The sequence below is a fragment of the Elephas maximus genome, chromosome 3 (genome assembly GCF_024166365.1).
Source record: "Elephas maximus indicus isolate mEleMax1 chromosome 3, mEleMax1 primary haplotype, whole genome shotgun sequence".
Lineage (NCBI taxonomy): Eukaryota > Metazoa > Chordata > Mammalia > Proboscidea > Elephantidae > Elephas > Elephas maximus.
The window spans coordinates 208,694,279-208,719,713 of record NC_064821.1 but is presented as its reverse complement, the minus strand read 5'-3'; the positions used below and the strand labels follow the sequence as shown (position 1 = coordinate 208,719,713).

General features: G+C 42.6%; 1 protein-coding gene and 1 long non-coding RNA gene across 3 annotated transcripts in view; both read right to left on the bottom strand.

Annotated features, from left to right (window-relative positions):
- Nucleotides 1–1,735, bottom strand: part of RCSD1 (RCSD domain containing 1) — an 84,066-nt gene extending 82,331 nt beyond the window's left edge. The window contains exon 1 of the mRNA XM_049881172.1: nt 1,539–1,735. Within this exon, the coding sequence (XP_049737129.1) occupies nt 1,539–1,544 (6 nt within the window). The 5' untranslated portion in view covers nt 1,545–1,735. The remainder of the gene's footprint in view (nt 1–1,538) is intronic.
- A 10,504-nt stretch (nt 1,736–12,239) lies between these two features.
- LOC126073925 (uncharacterized) overlaps nt 12,240–25,435 on the bottom strand; it is a 36,031-nt gene continuing 22,835 nt past the window's right edge. Inside the window, exons 1-3 of one of the 2 annotated variants that reach the window (XR_007516877.1) lie at nt 17,869–18,883; nt 17,233–17,412; nt 12,240–12,650 (exon numbers count right to left, since the gene is read on the bottom strand). This is a non-coding gene — a long non-coding RNA (uncharacterized LOC126073925). Of the gene's footprint in view, nt 12,651–17,232; nt 18,884–25,435 lie in introns of those variants that run through there. The other variant, XR_007516876.1, reaches the window with a different exon arrangement.

Here is a 25,435-nt window from a genome sequence, read left to right as displayed (position 1 = left end):
CCCAATAAGCTGGGCGTCCCTGAGCCATCACTGTCTCTGTCCTGAAGCTTTAGCCAGTTCCGAGAGATTTCCATTGTTCTGTGCATACACTATCTTTGAGATACATCCTGAAGGCAGACTTGTGCATACCACCTGGCGAGGGCAAGTTTTTCTGTGTGTGTACCTATGAGTCGAAATCGATGTGATGGCACAAAACAACAGCTCCCCCAACCCTGATCTACCCATGTTTCCCCTTCTAGCAATAGTTTCTAAAGAGGGTCTACTGCAGACTCTAGGGGATTCCACGCTCCCTAGTACTTTATAAAGTCTCCTGAAGGTGACCCCTGTTATTTGAAGGTAGCCTGAATACAGCTGCCCAGGACAAGCCAACTGTCCCCGCAGAGAAGTCAGAGAGCTTCTGAGGCCAAGCGATGAGTCTGGCTTAGAAGAGATGGCCACGGCTAAGGGATAAGCCAGAAGCTGGGAAGAGAGAGCAGAATTGACTCTCAAGCCTGATTCTTGCTCATCACAACCTAGTGAGGAGCCTGGATTTCCCTTTGAATAGGGGTGGAATCACCTCCGAAGCTTACATAAAGTTTGCACTTTCTCTTTTCTTCCTTTCAAAAGCCCCAGGCCTTGTTAAGATTGACTTGGGGCTAAATGTCAGGTCTCATTTTCAAAAGGGAAATCTACGGAAGCCTCAAGATGTGGAGCAGAGAGCAACGTGGGAAATACACACTTCTAGCCTCTGCTTCACTAGAAGCTGACTGCCTGGACTCCGCTGAGGTACGAGAAAAGTCCCCAGGAGTCCCCTCAGCAGGCAGAGGAGCGGTGGGCCTCACCCTGGTACAGCCTCCAGATGTGGACAGCACACCCCAATACACACCATCTCAGAGGGCGCGGGCATCCAGGGGAGTCTCAAGTTTTATCACAAATAGTGTCATCGGAGGGTCCGGTGAGGGGGGCTTTTCAGAAAGTTATGAGAGAAGATGCGACTCACAGAAACAAGAGGACGACCGGACTTTCTAAAAGGACAGTTTGCAAGCAAAAAGGGAAGCCCACAGACGCACACAGAAGACAAGCCTCATTTTGCCAGTTCTGTTTCTCTTTCAGTACCCGTCTCTGTCTCTTCAGACTCAGCAGCTTCTGCTTTCTGGCAGAGTTTGTGCTCCCACATGTTTGCCCGTTTACAAGCCTTGGCTGCTCCTAACGTTTTTTTTCTGAAGCATTTAAGTCCTCAGCCAAGACACCTGCCCCCCGCCCCCCCCCCCCCGCCAAAGGCCTCTCTTCTCTCCCTCTACGTCTTTCCCGGTACACCCCCTGCCTGCCCAGGGGGGTCTCCTGGAAGGACCAGGGTCGATCCCCAGGAGTTGGCCAAGGAGGCGTCGGAGCAGCGGGCATTTGCCCTTCTTGGCAGCAGCGATGAGCCGCGGGCTCCCTCCTCCGAGCCAGGGCAGCTGCCTGGGGAGGGGGCGCCCTTGACTCCGCGCCTCGCGCGCTCGTGGCTTCCCGCGGCCGGCGTAGACGCGCGCCCTGCGCCCCCAGCCAGGGTCCCTTACCTCCATGTCCCCCAGGTGCCGACTCCGCCGCGAACGCGCACGCACGTCCGGGCCGGTGCTCGTGGTGCCTGCTCTCCGCTCCTTCCCGCCCCGGCCGGGCTCGGGCTGCGGCGCGCACGGGGCTAGGGCGGCGGCGCGGCGAGCCCGGCTCCGCTCGGCTGCGGGACTGCCCGGGCCCAGGGGCCCAGCTCGAGAGAACGAGGAAGGAGGAGGAGAGAAGAGGGAGGGGAGGGGTGGGGAGGAGGGGAGGGAGGCAGGCGATCAGGGTTTAAATTTAGACACAAATCTAAACAGATACTGTCCCTCCCAGGGCAGGACTCAAGAGAGGGAGCCACGACTCCATTAATCTGCCCAAACATGGGGATGGGACAGCCGCCTTGCCCCTCTTTCTGGCAAAGTTTCTCTAGAACCCTGGTCTTTGCCACAGTTTCAGTTCTTCGCAACTTCTCCCGCGTTTAATATGCCTTCTTTCTTTTTATTGCCCTATAAATTAGAGTTGTTCTATCATTCTTATTTTTCCTCCTTTCTGTTCCCTTCTTTTATTTGCACGCTTACTGCTTTCCTTTTCCCTACTCCTTTTTTTTTTTTTTTTAATTACGTTAAAGTCTACCTAGTTCTCCTGGAGTTTTAGGGTGGAAAGTTAAGAGGATCTTCCCTCCCTGGTCCCAGGAGAGGAGCAGTTCAGACGGAGGCTTCCACCCCGGTGTGGAACTGACTGGACCAGCTTTCCCTTCTACATCTCTGTCCCGCTACACCTTCAGCCTCACATTTTCAGGAAACCACCACCTATCAGTCTATCATCTTTGCTCATCCGTGTTTCATCTTCTGGAGAAGGAAAAGGAAAATAACTTCAAGCAAACCTTTCAAGCTCCCTGTAGCAGTCAATCTTTTCCTCTCCCCCTGATGTGATTGACGCGTTTGACTTCATGAGAATTTCAGCTCCCACAAGCTGCTTGCTGGAGTGCCTTTTCTCTGTTCCTATTAAACACAGTAAAGGACAGGACCCTGAATGTCGGATTCCCATAAGGCTCAGCACTGCAGCCCTCCCCCAGGGCAGTCCCAGCCCCATGGGTAGCAAAGAGGCTGAAGAAGAGGAGGCTGCACCCGAGGGATGCAGGGACTGGAATCTGGTCCAAATTCTTTCTCTGCTTCCAGCTTCCATACTTGCCGCCTGCCAGCCCTTGGTGCCCCTTCTGTATCCCTCCCCCTCTGGCAAAGAGGAGGTGGGGGAGTGACTTCAGAGTTTTGTGAGTGGAAGGAACCGGCTGGCAGGGGTACCTCTGTGTTATTCTGTAACATTCTCCTGCCCACCTCCACTCCCTAATCCCTGACCCAGATTCTGCCAGGGAAAGGGTAAAGGGTAGAACCCGCGATGGTAGGCGCTGTGGAGGGAGACTTGCGGAGAAACCAGGCAGAGGAAATAAGCTCAGAGTTTGCTCACGTTAAGGAAAAAAAAAAAAAGGAACACTGCCCTAATTCTGCCTCACATCCCAACACCACCTTCTGCCTTCCAGGTACTTAGTTAGATTGCTGCTCTAGTTACCAGTCTTGGAGACATGAACATCTTCCTGTCATAGAGCCTCCTAAGGTCCCACTTTCTAAAACAGCCTTAATGCCAGAGTGGTTTCTAGTTCCTTTACCTTCGCTGAGAATAGGGGCTCCACCCCTGAGTTCAGATTGAAGGTTCCATCCTAGTTCTGCTACACTTTAGCTGTGTTTCCTTAGACAAGCCACCTAACCTCTTTGGTCCTCATTTTCCTCATCCTATAAAGCGAAGGGGAACCCTGGTGGTGCAAGTGGTTAAACGTTTGGCTGTTAACTAAAAAGTTCGGGAGTTCAAATCCACCAGCCACTGTAGAGTAAAGCAGGCATTTTGTATAAATATAATGCTTAGGCTCATGTAAAGTTTTAAATGACTCCCTGTTGCCATCAAGTCTATTCTGACTCATAGTGACCCTAGAGGACAGAGTAGAACTGTCCCATAGGGTTTCCAAGGAGCAGCTGGTGGATTCAAATTGCCAACCTTTTGGTTAGCAGCCATAGCTCTTAACCACTGTGCCACCAGGGCTCCTTTAAATGACTAGGGACCCGGTATCTCTTTCATTTAGAGCCTGGCACTCTGGGGCCCACTGGAAGGGACTCCCCCCCCCCCACCCAGGAATTGATGGTGAGTCTCCTCCCATTCCAGTCACAGAGCCATGAAGGTGAAGACACTAGGGCAGAGTTGGCAGCAGGAAAGTAAATTTCCCTGTGCCCTGCAGTGCACTCTTGTGATTTCTTTTTCTTTATTTTTTTTAAGGGTATGGGACTGAGCTGGTGATGAAAGCATCGCTGTTAGTATTTCTGTTAACCCTGCACAACGAGGCTTTCCTTTCTCCTTCCATCTAGCCCTCCTTTCTGCTTAGAAGGGGGTTGCCCCTGCACAGGTTTTTGGCTTCACAAACAGGAGGGCGGAAGTGCCTACCCAGAGGAAACCGTTAGGCCCAGATAGCATCACAGTCACCCGAGGTGACTTACAGCTGCTCCCCTCGCCCTGCCCAGGCCCTTCCCTTGGCAGAGAATGAATGACCCACAAAGCAAACAGGTTTTGTCTCCGCCATGCTCTTGGGTCCCAGGTTGCAATCTGTTGGAGCTTGCACGAGAGTCAAGAAGTACAGAGCCAGGGGCTGCTTCAGAGTCCTTAGGCCCCAAGCAGAGACATTCACTGAGAAGAAGGGGTAGGAAATGGGGAGGAAGGAGCCCCTTACCTGCCCTTTCCACCCTTCCAGAAATCAGAATGGAGGTAACCCAGTAGGTAAATGCCTATATTTTCTGGGTTACTGATCTGCTGCTGTGTGTGCTGAGAGGAACTGACAGCCCAAGGGGAAGGGAAAGTGGCTGTCTGAGGGGTTATTTCCCCTCTTTTCTGGGGGGCTGGCTGGCCCACAAGGATTCATTTCTTTTACTCTCCTTCTTGGCCTACCCCTTCACACCTACCTGGTAGTTTGAACCAGCAAAGCAATAAATATAAGCCAGCACAGAGCAAAGAATGAGGAACACCAGATATGCAGCCTGGGCCAGGGAGGGATTTGTGGAGGAGCCTATGTTACCATGGAGTACTCTGGGCACGTAGTAGGCTGTAAAGGGACATGTAGAGGAGCCCATGTTACCATGGGGAGTCCTGGGCACATAGTAGGCCAAGGAGGCACCTGTGGAGGAAGCCATGTTATCGTGGGGTGCCCCAGGTATATAGTAGACCTTCAATAAATGTTTGGTGGATGAATAGATAGCTGAATGAATGGATAGATGACGATTTTGATGCAGCAAATTAGATCTTTGCCTTTAACCCACTCAAGGCTTTATTATTTTCTGCTTTGAATTTTTTTTTTTTTTTGGATGCCATTTGTTTTCATTAATGGACGCATGCTGAGTCATGGAGTGTGTTTAAATTTTTGGTTGGTAATATGAATTTTGAGAAATATTATTTGGGAATATATGGGTCCCACAAACCTCAGGGGGTCTCAGGTGCCAGGATTGGTGGGTACCTGTCTGTCCCACCGGTCATGGGTGGCAAGATTTCTTGCAAAACTCACACAGACACACACACACACACACAGACACATACACACACCCACTAGTACTCCTTAACTATCACAAAAAAAAAAGGAAACCATAAATACTCTTACAAGGCTTACCTACCTGTAAAAAAACCAAACGAGACAAAATTTTTTACCCCATCACACTTCCTGAATGCACTACCTCACATTTAAGGTTGATATCCCAGCTATTTTGCTTCAATGAATATTTCTTTCACCTTTCACCCTTACACAAGTTCCCACTGGAGAGCAGCACATACTTTTAGCAAAGCCAGAGAAACCCAAGAGACAGAAAAAGTGGGTGGGACACTACATGTCACATGGGTCTTGATCAAAGGCAGAGCCCTTTTCCATGAATAGGACTCCAATGGGAGAAAAGACCCAGTGGAAGAAAAGACCATCGAAGGCCACAGTATATTAATCAGTTACTTAGTTTTCCAGGAGAACTGCAAAAAGCTCTAATTAATCACCTTTTAGTAAGTGATTACACTGTGCTGCTGATCATCTGCTTTTAAAATTAAGAGAAAGAAGAAAACATGCTATAATGCTAATTTCAAAATATGTATACTTCAGCCTTAAATCTCAGGAATGTGGAAAAAAGCAGAAAAACAAAAAAACAACTCATTCTATCACAAGTGATTGTCATTGAGAAATGGAATTGAGTACCCTGAAATAAAAACACAAAGGCTTGTGTGTTTTTATGTGTTTAAAGCACAGCAATGGAAGGTTTCCCAGAGGAAGACAGTAAATGTTTTTAACATGTGAAAAGTAAATGGAGAAGGAAGACAGCAGGGCAGAAATGGGGGCTGCACAAGGAGGGTTTGGGGGTGGTAGAAGGCAGCCAGCAGGGGTTAGGGATCCCATGAGGAGAGTTTTCCTCTGGGCCTGTTGGGAAATGACCTTTAGCAATCAGGAGATTGACTACATAGGGAAATTGAGCAAATCAGTAGACATGTTGAGAGCAATGGGAGCCAGGTTTCTCACTGTTGGAGAACGGAGGTACAAATATGCAAAGAGTAAGGGCTAGAGTGGACCCTGTGGTATTGTACTGGAGTGGGAGGTGTTAGTGTGAACCCACAGCTCGCAAAATATATACATAAATATAGAAATAAATGTAGATGAAAATGTAATACATACAGAATTCTCACCTGCCACAAGGAAGGCCTGGGTTCGATTCCCAGCCAATGCAACATTCTGTTTTTTGGGGCCCTGGTGGTGTGTAGTTGTTAAAGAGCTTGGCTGCTAACCAAAAGGTCTACAGTTTAAATCCACCAGCCACTCCTTGGAAACCCTATGGGGCAGTTCTACTGTGTCCTATAGAGTCACTATGGGGCAGAACTGACTCAACAGCAATGGGATTTTAAGGACGTACATATATCTCCTAGTCTGATCTGCTGAAAGGGTCTAGTAGGACTGACACCCCAGCAGGAATGAATACACACAGAGCCCAGATCTTGGTTTCTAAGTACCATTCTCCACTAAAGGAACCAGGGCTCCTTGGAGGAAATGGTTGATTACAGGGCCAGGGCAGGTACAGAACAGGACAAGCCTGGAACATTATATTGTGCCAGAAGATTCTCAATGAATGAATGGGGACGTGTTAAAAGGATACAGAAGTCACCTTGCAGGAGCTCCAACTGACAATACTGGGATAATTTAAGCATCGAAATAAATAATGGTAAGTAAATAAATAGTAAATAATGCCAACAATGGATTATAACCCATTCATTAAAACAGGAATGCATGAATCAATACTGATATAAATAAATCAGTGGATAAACAAATGCAGAGAAGAGAAAGATTTCTTTACAACTGAACGTCAACTTACGAATGTAAGAAAAAAATTAATTTAGAAAATTCACCATCTGGCAACCATCATAGTTATGATAATCTCAGGTAGAAATATCAGAGGATCCTAAATCTAGTGGGTAAAAGTCAGATAAGGACTGGAATTTCACACAATTTCAAAGTATCTCCCCACAACATACGTATTCCTTACAAAGGGAGAAAAAAGTAACTTTACAGAGAAAAAACCTGACAAACTCCATATTAACCAAGTGATCAAAGTTAACACCACTGTGGTGAAATGAGTTTCTGTATGTGGCCTTTTGCTTTGGTTCTTTGGAAAACATTTTGAGAAATTTTCCCCCTAAGCCCTGAAGAGTTACCTTTCCCCTAGTTTTCTGCCCCTGAGGGTTTGTTACCTTGTCCATGGTGATTGACTTTTCTTGGATAAACTGTCCATGGTGATCAACTTTTCCTTGACTGCAGCTTGCCCTGTGCTTGGTATATACCTTCCAGGGATTGGTCAATAGACTATGCAAATGACAAGTCTGTAGCCTACTATGCAAATTAAGTATCTGTGGCCTACCAAGAGGGGAGTTCGTGGCCCCCTGCTGAAGGAGACCATACCTTGAAATTGATCAAGAGTTTGTGTATATAAGCGGCCAACCTCACAGAGGTTTTAGAGACAGAAAGAAGCAGGAAGAGCAGGAAGAAGCAGAAGGAAGAAAGCGAGAAGAAGCAGCTCCTAAAAGAGCCATACCATGCATCAAGGGCTGTAATATTGAAGACAGCAAGAGACCCAAAAGGGGCCCGACAGCAGAGATGGTGAAGACAGGCCTGGGAGGGGTCCTGTGGTAGAGTTGGTGGTGACAGACAGCAGGGCCAAGAGCAGCCCTTCCTGAGGGGGCCAAGAGGAGCTTGTCCTCAGGGGGCTGAGAGGAACACTGCACAGCCAAGAGAGTTGCTGAGAGAGTTGGCCTGCACTGAAGAAGGGAGACTTTGCCTACCTGCTTCCTGACCCTGATCCCGACTTGTAACCTATTGATCCTGATCCCAAATTGTACCCTGTTACTTCCTTATTAAACCACTTCACTATAGGTATGGTTTGTGAATTCTGTGTGGCCGTTGCAACAGATTACTAAAACCAGAAGAGAAGTAGAGAGTGTCATGGGAGGGACAGCTGGTGTCAGAATTGTTAAAAAGAAAAAAAAGAGGTTGGAGGGCAGAGGTATATCTGACCACCACCTCACGGGAATCAGCTTTGGGCTGATCCTGGTTATTATCTCCCTGGTCTTAAACAAGTTCGGACATTACTACTAACACCCTTTTACAACCACCAGTAATGGGACACATTAAGTTCATGTACAACCTGACAGAATGCAACAAGAAGAACTTATCATCACCTCTATGATATTCTGGCCAAAATACAAAACCTGAATGTAATCATGGGAAAACCTTGGACAAATCCTGTCATGTGATGGATCACTTTCGTGTGGTCTTTCTCGCCATGGTCTTGTAATTCCCACTCAAGTGATTGGGTGGAACTGTGTGATAGGGTAATTGTGGCCCACCAAAGGAATTGGTTGGTTTTGCCATCCCGCTGGGTTTGAAATGAGCCACAGAGGAGCCTACCACCACCTAGGAAGAAGAGCCAGCACATCCTTTGGACCCACGATCCCTCCACTGAGAAGCTCCTGGAACCAAGAGGCGGAGAGGGAGAGAGAGCTGTAACACTGAGGGCAGTGAGAAGTGGTGGCAGGAGAGACCGAAAGTAGAGACCCAGCAGCAGGAGACTACGTGTTGGGCTTCCTGGCCCATGGAGAGTGAACACTGAGTGCCTTTGGGCAGAGGCCTTTTAGGGCTAGGGCCAGGGCCAGGGAGAGGGATGCCTGCAAGCATGGCTAGGAAGAGGCTATCCTGAAGGAAGAGCTGTATCCTGAGTGTTCCTGAGCCTGAACTGTAATTGTTACTTCCCTAATAAACCCCATAATTGTGAGTATTGTCTGTGAGTTCTGTGAGGCCATTGCAATGAATTATCGAACCAAGTAGAGAAGTAGAGCGCTGTGGGAGGGATAGTTGGTTTCAGAATTAGTAAAGATGGCAGAGAGAGGAGGCATGTCTGACCTCCACCTCATGGAAATCATCCTTGGGTTGTTGATCTTGATTCTCCTTCCCCTTTGTGAAGTGAAAGGAGGTCAGACACCACCCTTAAGCAGTTTTTACAAACCCAGATAGGGAGACATTCCTCAAACTGACTGCTCTGTAATCTTAAAAAGTGCCAATTTTAGAAAAGTCAGGGAAAGGCCAAGGAAGTGCTCCAGGTTAAAGGAGACTAGAGAGCAGTGACAACAGGGTTCAATGTGTGATTCTGGATTGGCTCCATTGACTATAAAGTGTATTAAGAACTTTATAGTTCTTAATATACTTTATAGACCCGAAGAACAAAATTACATGTTCCAAGTCAATTTTTTTACTTTCTAATTTCCAAATATAACTTTTGTGTTAACATCCAAATTTGAATGTAATTTTTACTTTATAATTTTTTTTTCGATTATTCAATGTATTTGTTACCAGAATAAGGTTCTTGCCTCTCACTGGTCAAGAATGAGCAAGTAAGTCACGTAGAGTTTTCCACACGAGCAAAGCTTTATTGAAGAGGCTTGCAAGCAGAGACGAGGAGGGCCTAAGCAAAACATACCCCTGTCTCACAGAACAAAAGATGGGCCTGGGTTTTTAAAAGCTCTTGGGTGGGAAAAGATTCATGTTTATTCATAGGCACAGGTGGGGATATGTTAACTAAGGTGTGTGTGCAGCAGCTTTCTAAGATGGCGCCTGTCCCAGAGGCCTCTGGGATTTGTAGCAGAACTTATTATGGGGTGTTGCGCCTGCGCAGTCTCCCGGCTGCTGCTGCTGCCCCTCACTGCCCCTGGTGGATGGTCACACAGGGGTCACAGGTGTGTGTTCTGGTCCCTGGGGCTGGTTTTCTCCAGCTGCTTCTGAGAGACAACTTCAAAGAAGTTTGCAGGCTAGTTTCTGATACCTTGTCCCATTGGTCTGGGGAATGGCTTTGTTTCCGCACCCTGGCCTATTTCTTTTTACTTTGTTTGCAGATTTGGGGGGGCCCTCTGTTTTCTGTCTTATATTTGCTACAGTAGAACCAAATTTAAAAGGTGACATAATTTTATATCCAGGTAACATAAAATGGCTACAACTAAGTGGAACACAAAAATGAAAGCTCACAGAAGATAAAAAGAAAAGGATATGTGAATTCCTAAAGACAATTCCAAAATTAAACATAATGAATGAGAAGACACTTCTTCCATTGAACGCTTGGGTTTAATGGGTACAAATTGTTGTACTAGTACTGCTAGTGCTGAAATTACTAATAGCAATATGAATATAACAGAATTTGTTCCAAATTCTGCATCCATCCCTTGCTATAATAAAAAAATTAATAATGGCATAGAAAATTAAACTATTTTAGAATCTGAAATTGTCACATTTGCAGACCCCATAAATAACAGAAATACAGATCCTGTTTTGTGGAATAGTATTTCTGGTAATGATATAAATTATTGGATCAAAAAAGAGGGCCAAGTGATTGTCAACATCACAGTGGACCATTTGAAAATTCATGTAGAAAATTTCTGGATGGTAAACAAACAAGGGTCTATAGCCAGAATACATTTCTAGGGTGCAATGCTAATGGTGAAAATTATACAAGGAAGCAGCTACTATATTCTCTGTCAGCTCTGTATATTGTTTTGTTTGCAAACTGTTTAGCCCTGAGTCATTTAATTCTCAGTTTGCTATGGATACCCTTTGCCATCAAGTCGATTTCAACTCATAGCGATGCTACAGGGCAGAGTAGAACTGCCCCATAGAGTTTCCAAGGAGCGCCTGATGGATTTGAACTGCAGACCTTTCGGCCAGCAGCAGTAGCACTTAACCACAACACCACCAGGATTTCCAATGGACTTAGAAATTGGTGCAACTTGAATATGATAAACATGAAAACAGTTCAATTCACAGAGATTGTATTGGTGTCATATTTAAGCAGAAGACATAGTTTTGGCTTACCTCATGAACCAAAAACACAAATTAATGAAGAACGTCAGTATTAGAAAGCCTTTTTGCAGTGCATTATTGCTGTCATTTGTAACAATCGATGAAGGTGGACTATCTTTTTTAGGAAGAAACAAAGCATTTGGTTCCCCACAAAATGGAATTTTTGGGGGGTTTACTTGACCTTGTTGCTCAGTTTAATCCATCTTTAGCGCGTCACATCTCAAAATATGTTAACACAAGAAAGGGCAACCTACCGTATTATGCCAAAAACAACATGTGAAGAATGAAAAAACTTAATAAATGATAAAGTTTGATCAACTTATTTTCAGTGAAATAAGTATAGCTCGATATTTCAATTTGTCTGTATGTTACCAGAATAAGATTCTTGCCTCTTTCTGGTCAAGAATGAGAAGGTAAGGCATGTAGTTTGCCACATGAGCAAAGCTTTATTGAAGAGGCTTGCAAGCGGAGACGAGGAGGGCCTAGAGCAATGCTTACCCTCATCTCACAGAACTAAAGATGGGCCTGAGTTTTTAAAAGTTCTTGGGCTTGAAAAGAGTCATGTTTATTCATAGACACAGGCGGGGATATGTTAACTAAGGTGTACACGCAGCAGCTCTCCAAGATGGCTCCTGTCCTGGAGGCCCCTGGGATTCGTAGCAGGACTTATTATAGGGTGTTGCGCTTGTGCAGTCTCTCACTCCCCTGGTTCGATTCCCCAGCTGGAGCTGTAACCCCTCACTGCCCCTGGTGGAAGGTCACACGGTGGTCACGGGTGGATGTTCTGCCCATGTCCCTGGGCCTGGTTTTCTCCAGCTGCCTCTGAAAGGCAACTTTAAAGAAGTTTGCCGGCTATTTTTAGATGCCCTGCCCCATTGTTCTGGGGAATGGCTTTGTTTCTGGGCCCTGGCTCTGTTCTTATTTCTTTGTTTACAGATTTGGGGGCCACTCCGTTCCTTGTCTTAATAAGTTCCTAAGTTCCACACCCAAACCCCTATTACCTCCCTGATAAAAAAAAAAATCCCTGGTAGTATCCTCTATTTCTCTTTTACTTGCTTCTCCTCTAACCACACCAGTCTTTTCGCTGTTTCTCAAACAGGCACCCTCCAGTCTCAGGGCCTTTGCTCCCTGTCTTATGTACATTCCACTTCTGATCATTTTCATACAGATCAGCTAAGTATTGGTCAAAGATGCTGTCTTAGTCGTCTAGTGCTGCTGTAACAGAAATACCACAAATGGATAGCTTTAACAAAGAGAAGTTTATTTCCTCCTGGTAAAGAAGCTTAAATGTCCAAATTCAGGGTGTCAGCTCCAGGGGAAGGCTTTGTCTCTGTAGGCGTTCTCGTCAATCTTCCCCCTCTCTGCGCAGGGACCTCAGGTCTGAAGGATGCGCTCTGCTCCCAGCACTGCTTTCTTGGTGGTAGGAGGTCCTCCATCCCTCTGCTAGCTAATCCCTTTTATATCTCAAGAGATTGCCTCAAGACACAATCCAGTCTTGTACATTGAGTCCTGCCTCACTAACACAACTGCCGCCCATCCTCCCTCATTAACATCACAGAGGCAGGGTTTACAACTAGGAAAGTCACACAACACTGGTAATCATGGCCCAGCCAAACTAATACACACATTTTGGGGGGACATAATTCAATCCATGACAGATACGTATCTCCAACACATGGGAAACCTGTGGAGAGATTTATCACACTTACTAGGTAAAAAGTCATACCGGTAAAGAAACTGCAAATCAAGTATTTCACTATTTATGTGAAGCTTGCGAAATTGATTTTTCTAAGTACAGAGGCCAGTCCTCCGACAATGTTGCCAGTATGTCAGGGCATTATAAAGGTATGCAAAAGAAAATTTTAGAACATAATGTACGTGCCATTTTCATACCATGTGCTTCGCATTCACTTCATCTTATATGATGTAACACAATCGATTGTTGTCTGGAAGCAGCTGTTTTTTTTTTCCTACTGTTTAGTTACTCTGTACATTTTTTGCCTCCTCTATTCAATGGACAGTTCTTAAAACATATTTAGGCAGTGGTTTAGTCTTAAAATGTCTTTTTTTAATTATTGTACTTTAGATGAAGGTTTACAGAACAAACTAGCTTCTGACTAAACAATTAGTACACATATTGTTTGTTGACATTGGTTGCCAACCCCATGACGTGTCAGCACTCTCCGTTCTTGACCCGGGGTTCCCTATTACCAGCTTTCCTGTTCCCTCCTACTTTCTAGTCCTTGCCTCTGGGTTGGTGTGCCCCTTTAGTCTCGTTTTGTTTTATGTGCCTGTTCAATCTTTACGTGAAGTGTAAAGAAGGGTAAGGAGTGGCTTCAGTGCTGAGTTAAAAGGTTGTCTCCAAGAGCCATACTCTCAGGGTTTCTCCAGTCTCTGTCCGGCCAGTAAGTCTGGTCTTTTTTTGTGAGTTAGAATTTTATTCTACACTTTCCCCCAGCTCTGTCTGGGACCCTCTATTGTGATCCCTGTCAGAGCAGTCAGTGAGAGTGTCTGTCGCACACATGTTGGGACGTGCCTGCTGTAGCAGTGAGTGTAATCCTAGAATCATACGCTCAGATTCTAGATGTCTTAGAAAATACTGCTGAAAGCTAGACACAAAAAGAGATACCAAAAAAGAAGCTGAAAACATCACTAACAAAATGCAAACACTAGACTGTGTATTTATGTTGGTTATGTGGAGTAATACTTCGCAGCATTTTCATCGGACGTGTCAAGCTCTCCAGGACTCAGGAGTAAATTTAAAGGATGCACAGATCTCTACCCGTCATTAATAGGATGTTTATATAATTTAAGAGAAGATTTTGAAAATACAACAAAGCAAATACTGATTATCAAGCAGTTCACCATCGCAGAAATATTAGAAACAAGTGAATGATAGAAGAGCCAGAGATCAATTTCACGGAACCACATACTACACACCATCATTGACACACTTGAATCTTACGTGAAAAAAGAAGAGTAAAAATGTATAAAGTTCTTTCAAACAAATTTTCCTTCTTAAACAAAGTGGATATACCTGATGAAGAACATATGAAGGCATCCAAGAAATTAGTGCAGGCTTATCCTGACGACTTAAATACAAACCTTTACAGAGAAGTGTGACAGTTTCTTTCTTACATGAGAACTAAGTTTACGGATTCAGAAAAGACAAATTTCACTCACATAGGCATGTATGATTCCACAATAGAAAATAAAATACAATGCATGTTTCCCAGTGTTGATATTCCTTTATGCATATTCCTAACTTTAATGATCACAAACTGCACAACAGAACGCTCATTTTCATCCCTAAAGAGACTCAAAAACCCTCCGTGTAAAACAGTGATTCAGTGAAGACTTGATCCATTACCCTTGTTATGTATAGAAGCAGATACTGTTTGGCAGCTTAATTGTGATGAAATCATTGAAGAATTTGTAAAAGTAAAGAATAGAAAGAAATGTTTTTAAGTATAACATGTTGAGACAAAATATTTATTTAAAAATAAAATATAGTAATTTGTTGTAATATTTGTTTTCTGATCATTAAGCTTTCTTTTATGACATCTTTTCATTTGTTCATTTATAATTATAGCATTTATTATGAAACAGGCATCAAAATTGAAGTATGAGCCATTTAAAGTAAAACTGATGAAAGTCAGTTTTTTGTTGTGGGAGGTCAACAGAATTTTACATTGATTGTTGAAACAACAAAGTTCACTGACTCATTTTCTTTGTTTGTAGAATATGTAGAATATTCTTTTTGTAGAAAATGTGGTATATAGTAAAAATCTTAGTAACCTGCATCCACTAAAAATTTTTTAATCCAGTTCATCTCATTTCACTAAAAGGGCTTATGCCACTTTGGTGTTCAATCGCTGATATTATAGTACGTTTAAAAAGAAGTTACATCACGGATAGCTAAGACACATACACACACATACATACATGTAGACATAACTCACATATCTCATTGAAATGCGTGAGCAAGCAGAGGAGGGGCAACACAGATTATTAGTGTTGAGGGCCTTCACATGCCTTAATGCGGGCTTGGCCTGATGTTGGTAATGCCATTCTTCTAGAATGATGAAGGAGGGAGAAGGGAAAGTTTTTCAAGTCTTTCTTTGTAAAAATATCTTTGTGTTCTTTCAGTAGTTGCAGTGAACACTTGTACTTTTGTAATTTTGGAGGAGAATTTTAATTAAAAAAAAGAAGAGAACGGAAGAGCCAAGCTGGGCTAAGGAAAGGCTGGACATGCTGAAGGAGACTGCACTCAGCTCAGGGAAGCTGAGGGAGGGGCTAGGTGTCTGCAGCTGAGAGAAGGGCCAGCCAGAGATTTCCTGGGATTGGGCCAGAGGAAGCTGGGCCAGGACACTGGGGTTAATCACTAAGGTCTAGAAGGAAGCTCAAGTATTTTCATACCCAGAGAGTATATGATGCAGAACACCTGAGAGGGACTACAGTGGGTCTCAACTGAGGCTGGATAAAATGACCAAGGGATTAAGCTTTGAAGAAATTTTTATGCTTCGACCCCACCCCAGATCAATAGGGAATGGTGTCGGAAGTCAGTATTTATCTTTGGTGCCAAGGTAAATCCCATATAGCCTAAGCAAATGGTGGAAATACAATTGTCCTTGCCAGAAACTAGTTTAGGAAGGTATATGTGAAGAAATTTTGGCCGATGAGATATAAACAGGAATCTTTCTCTTTCCTGATAAAGAAACACACAGGAAGAGATGCCCTGCTAAATATAGGATGCTGTCCTATCTGATATGATGCCTGGAACTGCAGCAACCATCTTGCTACCATGAGGCAAAGTTGGGAAAAACCAATGCCATGAGGACAGGTCTCTCTCTCTCTCTCTTTTTAATCAGTGTGCATCCCATGTGCCTAAATCAAGGCCAGGCACAAATAGGCACTCAAATATTTATTGAATAAAGAGCCCAATGATTTTGTTGAGGCACTAAAACTGACCAACCCTGAAGTGACTTTTCCCTGAACTCGTTATGTGAAGTAATAAATTTTTTATTGCTTAAGCACTTTGGTTATGATCTTTTGTTATAGCTTAAGGCATTCAGCTGATTCAGATAGCCTCATCTCACAACAAGATGTGAAAATAAGACACATAAGTCAGTACAGAGAAAGAAGTAATCCCTCAGAAAAATATCAAGCAGAGATAGGGAAAAAGAGAAAGAGAAACACGCATGCAAACACACACTGAAATGGATAAACAGAGAGACCAGAAAAATGTAAGGCAGAAAGAGAGAGTGGGAAACCTAATTAATATTGAGGAAGGAAAGCTTTTTTTTTTTTTAGATTAGACAAATAAGTAATAACCATCAGAATTTGAAGTGTTTTAATTCCCATCTAAGTTTTAGACAACAGGTGGCCTTGAACATCCTCTATCTTTTATTATTATAAACAGGAAAAAGAGCTAATTTTTTTTTTGACAGTAAATGGGGTGACATTTACAGAATTAAAGGTATATTTTTATGAAGAAATTCCATATCACAATGCCTTTAAGGATTGTTAGGAATGTTAAGTGATATTGCAGTTTTGCCACTAGAGGCATTTATTAATCTTGGACTGGGAAATGAACTGCCAAAAGCTGGAGGTTACCCTCTTGGCTTTAAAATTAATATATCCAATGATTCTACACTAATAAAGTGAAGGAGTCCTTTGGTGGTGCAAATGGTAAACACTCTCAGCTGCCAATTGAAAGGTAACAGGTTATAAGAAAGAATGGTACCCAAATCCCACCTACCATCCATTCCCTTTGTCTTTTTACATGGATAACAGACAGAGAGTTATGCGGAAAGATTTCCACGTAATGAATTCTTGTTTTCAACCCTGGCAAAGTGTTTATTTGCAAAAATCTACTAAAAACCTGTGCCCCTACCTGTTAATCTCTCTTTCCTTCCTAGGGTAGTCTCACGGACCATCCTTTTGCTCATGATGGAAACCTAGGAGTCATTCTTGATTCTTCCTTCATTTTTACTACCGAGCTGCTGAAATTCTAGCTCCGAAATGTGTCTCTGTCCCTCCTGCCATCACCTGCCCCATCACAGTCACTGCCTCTTTCATCGGAATAATGCAAATTGTGTCTTAGTTAATTTTCATATCTCCTAATTGTTCTTCTGGACTTCAGCCTTGACTCACCACCTCCCCTCGTCGATTTTCTTGTCTTCAGGCAGTAATCTAAAACATGTAAACAGCTCCTAGGTGCACTCAGAAGAAAGCCTACCTTCTGAAATACCTCCCTTGCTTACCTCTTCTCAACAGAGAACACCTTGCACTCCACACTCCAGCCATCTTGAACTGCTGTCAGGTTCCTAAATAACTTTTCTTCCTCCTGAAACATGTTTGTTGATTTGCACCAAGCTAAAGCTTGGCGGGGCCAAGATGGCACAGTAGTCACATGCTTCCGGTGAAACCTCTTACAACAAAGCCTCGAAAAAAACAAGTGAAACGATTATATTTATCACAATCTAGGAGCCCTGAACATCAAAGGCAAAGTTAAAAAATGGACTGAGCACAGGGAAACGGAGAGACAGTTCAGAAGCAGAGAGGAGTTGCCAGACCCGAATCGCTGGGAACCCTCAGGCGCCATTCCCAGGAGCAATTGTGGTGGGCTGGTACTAGCGTTCAGCCACAGTTCCTTCAGGGAGAAACAGCCAGCCACACAGTCTACTCACACCACTGGAACCAGAGAAGAACAGGGCTCTCAGCAAAAGCTAAATACTAGCACATATTTCACATGCCCCCAGGCCCCAAGCCAGCTTCAGTAGATGTTGATTTCCCTGGGCCTGAGATAGGCCTGCTGAGCACCCTGAGCCATTCTCCTGGCCTTGAAGAAAGAATAAATACACAATTGGGGGAAAAGATAATCTGCAAGCTCTACTAACCTGGGAGCTCAGGACAGAAGCAGCTCCTGTCCAGGCATAAACGGTCCGTGGACTTTGAATACCTTTCCCCCGTGCATGAACCAGTGTGGGCCTATCTCAGAGGAATAGGCCCTTGTTGGAAGACTGCAACTGTTTCAGCTGTGTGGTAGAGAGGTGGATGTTTGATGTTTGACACTGCTTTGCCTATTAAACAGGGTCCTCACCTACTCACGTCAGGGGCCTAAGGACTGGTGGCTCCACTCAGGTCACCCAGCCACCCACGACAGGGATCCAAGGATAACTGGTACTGCCCAGTCCTTACAACCAAAAGCATTGGGTGCCCATGGTTCATCTGCAGAACCCACTCACCTGTGCATTCTAGGGAACAGAGACACGCTTTCATCACAGACACTCTTGGGATGGTTGTCAGCCCTCTGCCTTGTTCACAGCTTGACCCGCTACTGCAACTGGATACCGGTACCTACAACAATCACCCCTGCCCCTCTAAGACTGTAGGACAGAGCCTATACCACATACTTGATGACCAACTACCCGGACACATGAGCTGAATCCATACAAAAAATTGAATGGACTCCTAGATTGATACACCTGATAACACCTCTAGGCATCTGGTGACAGGACGTCAGAGCTTCCAAGGTGAAAATAATTAACCTAGCTCACTCAAGCAACCTATTTGGGCATATCAAAACAAAACAAAGCAAGAAGCTAGGATACAGTAAGCAAACATTAAATAAACTAATACAACAACCTAGAGATGGCTCAGAGACAACAGTCAATATCAAATCACATAAAGAAACAGACCATGATTGCTTCAACTAGCTCTCAGAACAAAGAATCAAGGGATCTTCTGAATGAATGTGCTCTCCTGGAATTACCTGATGCAGAATTCAAAAGACTAATATACAGAACTCTTCAAGACATCAAGAGTGAGATCAAGAAGGAGATCAGGGAATACACAGAACAAGCCAAGGAACACAGAGATAACGCAGTTGAAGAAATTAAAAAGGTTATTCAGGAATATAATGAAAAATGAATAATTTAATAAGCTGGAAGAATCCATACAGAGACAACAATCAGAAATTCAGAAGATTAACAATAAAACTACAGAATTAGACAACTCAGTAGAAAGTCAGAGGAACAGAATTGAGCAAGTGGAAGGCAGAACTGGTGAGACTGAAGATAATGGACTTGGCTCCAATATATTTGAAGAAAAAACAAAAGAATTTAAAAAAATGAAGAAACCGTAAGAATCATGTGGAACTCTATCAAGAGAAATAACCTAAGAGTGATTGAAGTACCAGAACAGGGAGGGATAAGAGAGAATACAAAGAGAATTGTTGGCAGAAAACTTCCCTGATATTGTAAAAGATGAGAAGATATCAATCCAAGATGCTCATCAAATGCCACATAATGTAGATTTTAAAAGAAAGTCACCACACATATTATAATCAAACTTTCCAAAACCAAAGATAAAGAGAGAATTTTAAAAGCAGCTAGGGATAAACGAAGAAAGGCCCCAAATCAAAGAATTATCCCTACAACTTGAACAAATAGAAAGAGAGCAACAATAACAAAAAAAAAAGTCAGGCACCAGAAGAAAGTAAATAATAAAAATTACAGCAGAATTAAATGAAATAGAGAACAGAAAAACAATTGAAAGAGTTAACAAGACCAAAAGCTGGTTCTTTGAAAAAATTAACAAAATTGATAAAACCATTGGACAAATGGACAAAAGAAAAACATGTGAGGAAGCAAATAACCTGAATAAGAAATGAGAAGGGCGATATTACAACAGACCCAACTGAAATTAAAACAATCGTATCAGATTATTATGAAAAATTATACTCTAACAAATTTGAAAACCTACAAGAAATGGATGAATTTTTAGAAACATAATACCACCTAAACTAACACAAACAGAGATAGAACAACTAAATAAACCTAAAACAAATGAGATTGAAAAGGTAATTTAAAAAAAACTTCCAACAAAAAAAAAGCCCTGGCTCAGACGGCTTCAGTGCAGAGTTCTACCAAATCTTCAGAGAAGAGTTAACACCACTACTACTAAAGGTATTTCACAGCAAAGAAAAGGACAGAATACTCCCAAACTCATTTTATGATGCCAGCATATCACTGATACCAAAACCAAGTAAAGACTCCACAAAAAAAGAAAATTACAGACCTATATCCCTCATGAGCTTAGATGCAAAAATCCTCAAAAAAAATTCTAGCCAATAGAATTCAACAACATATCAAAAAAATAATTCACCATGATCAAGTGGGATTCATACCAGGTATGCAGGGATGGTTCAACATTAGAAAAGCAATTAATGTATAATAATATATACCACATAAATAAAACAAAAGAAAAAAAAGACAAGAACCACATTATCTTATCAATTGATGCAGAAAAGGCATTTGACAAAGTTCAACACCCATTCATGATAAAAACTCTCAGCAAAATAGGAATAGAAGGAAAATTCCTCAACATAATAAAGGGCATTTATACAAAGCCAATAGCCGACATCATCCTAGATGGAGAGAGTCTGAAAGCATCGCCCTTGAGATCAGGAACTAGACAAGGATGCCCTTTATCACCACTTTTATTCAACATTGTGCTGGAGGTCCTGGCCAGAGCAATTAGGCTAGATAAAGAAATAAAGGGCATCCAGATTGGCAAGGAAAAAGTAAAAGTTTCTCTATTTGCAGATGACATGATCTTATACACAGAAAACCCTAAAGAATCCTCCAGAAAACTGCTAGAACTAATAGAAGAGTTCAGCAGAGTAACAGGATACAAGATAAACATACAAAAATCAGTTAGATTCCTCTATTTCAACAAAACGAACATCGAAGAGGAAACCACCAAACCAATAACATTTATAGCAGCCCCCAAGAAGATAAAATACCTAGGAATAAATCTTACCAGAAACGTGAAAGACCTATAAAAAGAAAACTACAAGACACTACTGCAAAAAAATCAAAAGAGACCTGTGTAAGTGGAAAAACATACGTGGCTCATGGATAAGGAAGACTTAATATTGTAAAAATGTCTATTACACCAAAAGTGATCTACAGATTTAATGTAATTCGATCCAAATTCCAACGACATTTTTTAAAGAGATAGAGAAACAAATCACCAACTACATATGGAACGGAAAGAGGCCCTGGACAAGTAAAGCACTACTGAAAAAGAACAAAGTGGGAGGCCTCACCCTACCTGATTTCAGAACCTATTATACCACCACAGTAGTCAAAACAGCCGGGTACTGGTACAACAACAGATACATAGACCAAAGGAACAGAATTGAGAACCCAGATATAAATCCATACATATATAAGCAGCTGATATTTGACAAAGACCCACAGTCAGTTAAATGAGGAAAAGACAACCTTTTTAACAAATGGTACTGGCATAACTGGATATCCATATGCAAAAAAATTAAACAAGACCCATACCTCACACCATACACAAAAACTAACTCAAAATGGATCAAAGACCTAAATATAATATCTAAAATGATAAAGATCATGGAAGTAAAAATAGGGACAATTTAGGAGCCCTCATACATGGCATAAACAGCATAAAAAACATTACTAACAATGCAGAAGAAAAACTAGATAACTGGGAGCTCCTAAAAATCAAACACCTATGCTCATCCAAGGACTTCACCAAAAGAGTAAAACGATTACCTACAGACTGGGAAAAAGTTTTTAGCTATGACATTTCTGATCAGCGCCTGATCTCTAAATCTACATGATACTGCAAAATCTCAACTACAAAATGACAAATAAACCAATTAAAAATCGGCAAAAGATATGAACAGACACTTCACTAAAGAAGACATTCGGGCGGTGAGCAGATACATAAGGAAATGCTCTCAATCATTAGCCATTAGAGAAATGGAAATCAAAACTACAATGAGATTCCATCTCACCCCAACAATACCCCATTAATACAAAAAGCAAAATAATAAATGTTGGAGAGGTTGTAGAGAGACTGGAACACTTATACACTGCTGGTGGGACTGTAAAATGGTACAACCACTTTGGAAATCCATTTGGTACTTCCTTAAAAAACTAGAAATAGAACTGCCATAAGATCCAGCAATCCCACTCCTTGGAATATATCCTAGAGAAATAAGAACCTTTACATAAACAGATATGTGCACACCATGTTCATTGCAGCACTGTTTGTAATAGCCAAAAGATGGAAGTAACCAAGGTGCCCATCAACAGACGAATGGAATACTATGCATTGATAAAGAACAATAATGAATCCCTGAAACATTTCATATCATGGAAGAATCTGGAAGGCATTATGCTGACTGAAATTACTCAGTTGCAATAGGGTAAATAGTGTATAAGACCACTATTATTAGAACTCGAGAAATAGCTTAAACAGAGAAGAAAATATTCTTTGATGGCTACTACAGTGGGGAAGGAGGGAGAGAGAGGGGATTTCACTAATTAGATACTAAACCCAAAACACCCAGTGCCATCTAGATAAGAACTATTTTAGGTGAAGGGAAAGACAACACACAATACACGAGATGTCAGCACAACTGGTCTAAACCAAAAGCAAAGAAGTTTCCTGAATAAACTGAATGCTTCAAAGGCCAGCATAGCAGGGTTGGGGGTTTGGGACCATGGTTTCAGGGGACATCTAGGTCAATTGACGTAATAAAATCTATTAAGAAAACATGCTGCATCCCACTTTGGAGAGTGGCGTCTGGGGTCTTAAATGCTCGCAAGTGGCCATCTAAGATGCATCAATTGGTCTCCACCCACCCGAAGCAAAGGAGAAGGAAGAACACCTAAGACACAAGGTAATTATGAGCCCAAGGGACAGAAAGGGCCACATAAACTGAGACTACATCAGCCTGAGAGGAGAAGAACTAGATGGTGCCTGGCTACAACCTGTGACTGCCCTGACAGGGAACACAACAGAGAACCCCTGAAAGAGCAGAAGGGTGGTGGGATGCAGACCCCAAATTCTCGTAAAAAGACCAGACTTAATGGTCTGACTGAGACTAGAAGGACCCCAGAGGTCATAGTCCCCAGACCTCTGTTAGCCCAAGACAGGAACCATACCCAAAGCCAACACTTCAGACAGGGATTGGACTGGACTATGGGATAGAAAATGATACCCGTGAAGAGTGAGCTTCTTGGATCAAGTAGACACACAAGAATGTACGGGCAGTGCCTGTCTGAAAGGGAGATGACAGGGCAGAGGGGGTCAGAAGCTGGCCAAATAGACACAAAAACAGAGGTTGGAGAGAAGGAGTGTGCTGTCTCATTAAGGGGAGAGCAACTAGGAGTATACAGCAAGGTGTGTATGAATTTTTGTATTAGAGACTGACTTGATTTGTAAACTTTCACTTAAAGCACAATAAAAAAAAATTTAATTAAAAACTTCAAAAAAAAAAGCTCTTACTCATCTCTCAGTCTTCATTTTAGGCTTCCTCCAGGAAGAGGGCCTTGACCAGCACCACCCCTCCCCCCACTTCCCTACCACACTTCCTATGTGCTACCACATGTCTGTACTATTCCTGTCATTGCAAGGATTATTGTATAATTGCCTCTTTGCTTTATCTTTCCACTAAACTCTAAGCTTAATGAGGGCACATTCCATTCTGCCTTGGACAAAGTTCTATGATCAGTGCTGGGTTCAGATTTGGTGCTGAATAAATATATTGTTGTTAGGTGCCATTGAGTCTGTTCTGACTCATAGCGACCCTATGCACCACAGAACAAAACACTGCCAGGTTTCTTACGCCACCCTTACAATCGTTGTTATGCTTGAGTCCATTGTTGCAGCCACCATGTCAATCCACCTCCTTAAGGATCTTTCTCTTTTCTGCCAACCTTGTACTTTACCAAGCACGATGTCCTTCTCCAGGGACTGATCCCTCCTGACAACATGTCTGAAGTATGTAAGGTGCAGTCTTGCCATCCTTGCTTCTAAGGAGCATTCTGGTTTTACTTCTTCCAGGACAGATTTGTTTGTTCTTTTGGCAGTCCAATATCCTTCATCAACACCATAATTCAAACGCATCAATTCTTCAGTCTTCCTTATTCATTATCCAGCTTTCCCATGTGTATCAGGTGATTGAAAATACCATGGCTTGGCTCAGGCGCACCTTAGTCTTCAAGGTGATATCTTTGCTTTTCAACACTTTAAAGAGGTCCTTTGAAGCAGCTTTCCCCAATGCAATGCGTCTTTTGATTTCTTGACTGCTGCTTCTATGGGTGTTGATTGTGGATGCAAGTAAAATGAAATCCTTGACAACTTCAATCTTTTCTCCGTTTATCATGATGTTCCTTATTGGTCAAGTTGAGAGGATTTTTGTTTTATGTTGAGGTGTAATCCATACTAAAGGCTGTGGTCTTTGATATTCATCAGTAAGTGCTTCAAGTCCTCTTCACTCTCAGCAAGCAAGGTTGTGTCATCTGCATAACACAGGTTGTTAATAAGTCTTCCTCCAATCCTGAGCCCCATTCTTCTTCATATAGTTCAGCTTCTCAGATTATTTGCTCAGCATACAGATTGAATAGGTATGGTGAAAGAATACAACCCTGATGCACACCTTTCCTTACTTTAACCACTCAGTATCCCCTCGTTCTGCCCGAACATCTGCCTCTGGATATATGTACAGGTTCCTCATAAGCACAATTAAGTGTTCTGGAATTCCCATTCTTCACAATATTACCCATAATTTGTTATGATCCACACAGTCGAATGCCTTTGCATAATCAATAAAACACAGGTAAGCATCCTTCTGGTATTCTCTGCTTTCAGCCAGGATCCATATGACATCAGCAATGATATCCCTGGTTCCATGTCCTTTTCTGAATCCAACCTGAATTTCTGGCAGTTTCCTGTCAATACACTACTACAGCTGCTTTTGAATGATCTTCATCAAAATTTTGCTTGCATATGATAATAATGATATTGTTCGATAATTTCTGCATTCGGTTGGATCACCTTTCTTTGGAATAAGCATAAATATGGGTCTCTTCCAGTCAGTTGGCCAGGTATCTCTCTTCCAAATTTCTTGGCATAGATGAGTGAGCACTTCCAGCACTGCATTCTTTCGTTGAAACATCTCAGTTGATATTCTGTCAATTCCTGGAGCCTTGTTTTTCGCCAATGCCTTCAGTGCAGCCTGGAATTCTTCCTTCAGTACCATTGGTTCCTGATCATATGCTACCTCTTGAAATGGTTGAATGTCAACCAATTCTATTTGATATAATGACTCTGTGTATTCCTTCCATCTTCTTTTGATTCTTCCTGTGTCATTTTATATTTTCGCCATAGAATTCTTCACTATTGCAACTCGAAGCTTGAATTTTTTCTTCAGTCTTTCAGCTTAAGAAATGCCAAGCATGTGCTTCCCTTTTGGCTTTCTAGCTCCAGCTCTTTGCACATGTCATTGTAATACTTTACTTTGTCTTCTCGAGCTGCCCTTTGAAATCTTCTGTTCAGTTCTTTTAGTTCATCATTTCTTTCATTTGCTTTAGCTTCCTCGATGTTCGAGAGCAAGTTACAGAGCCTGCTCTGACA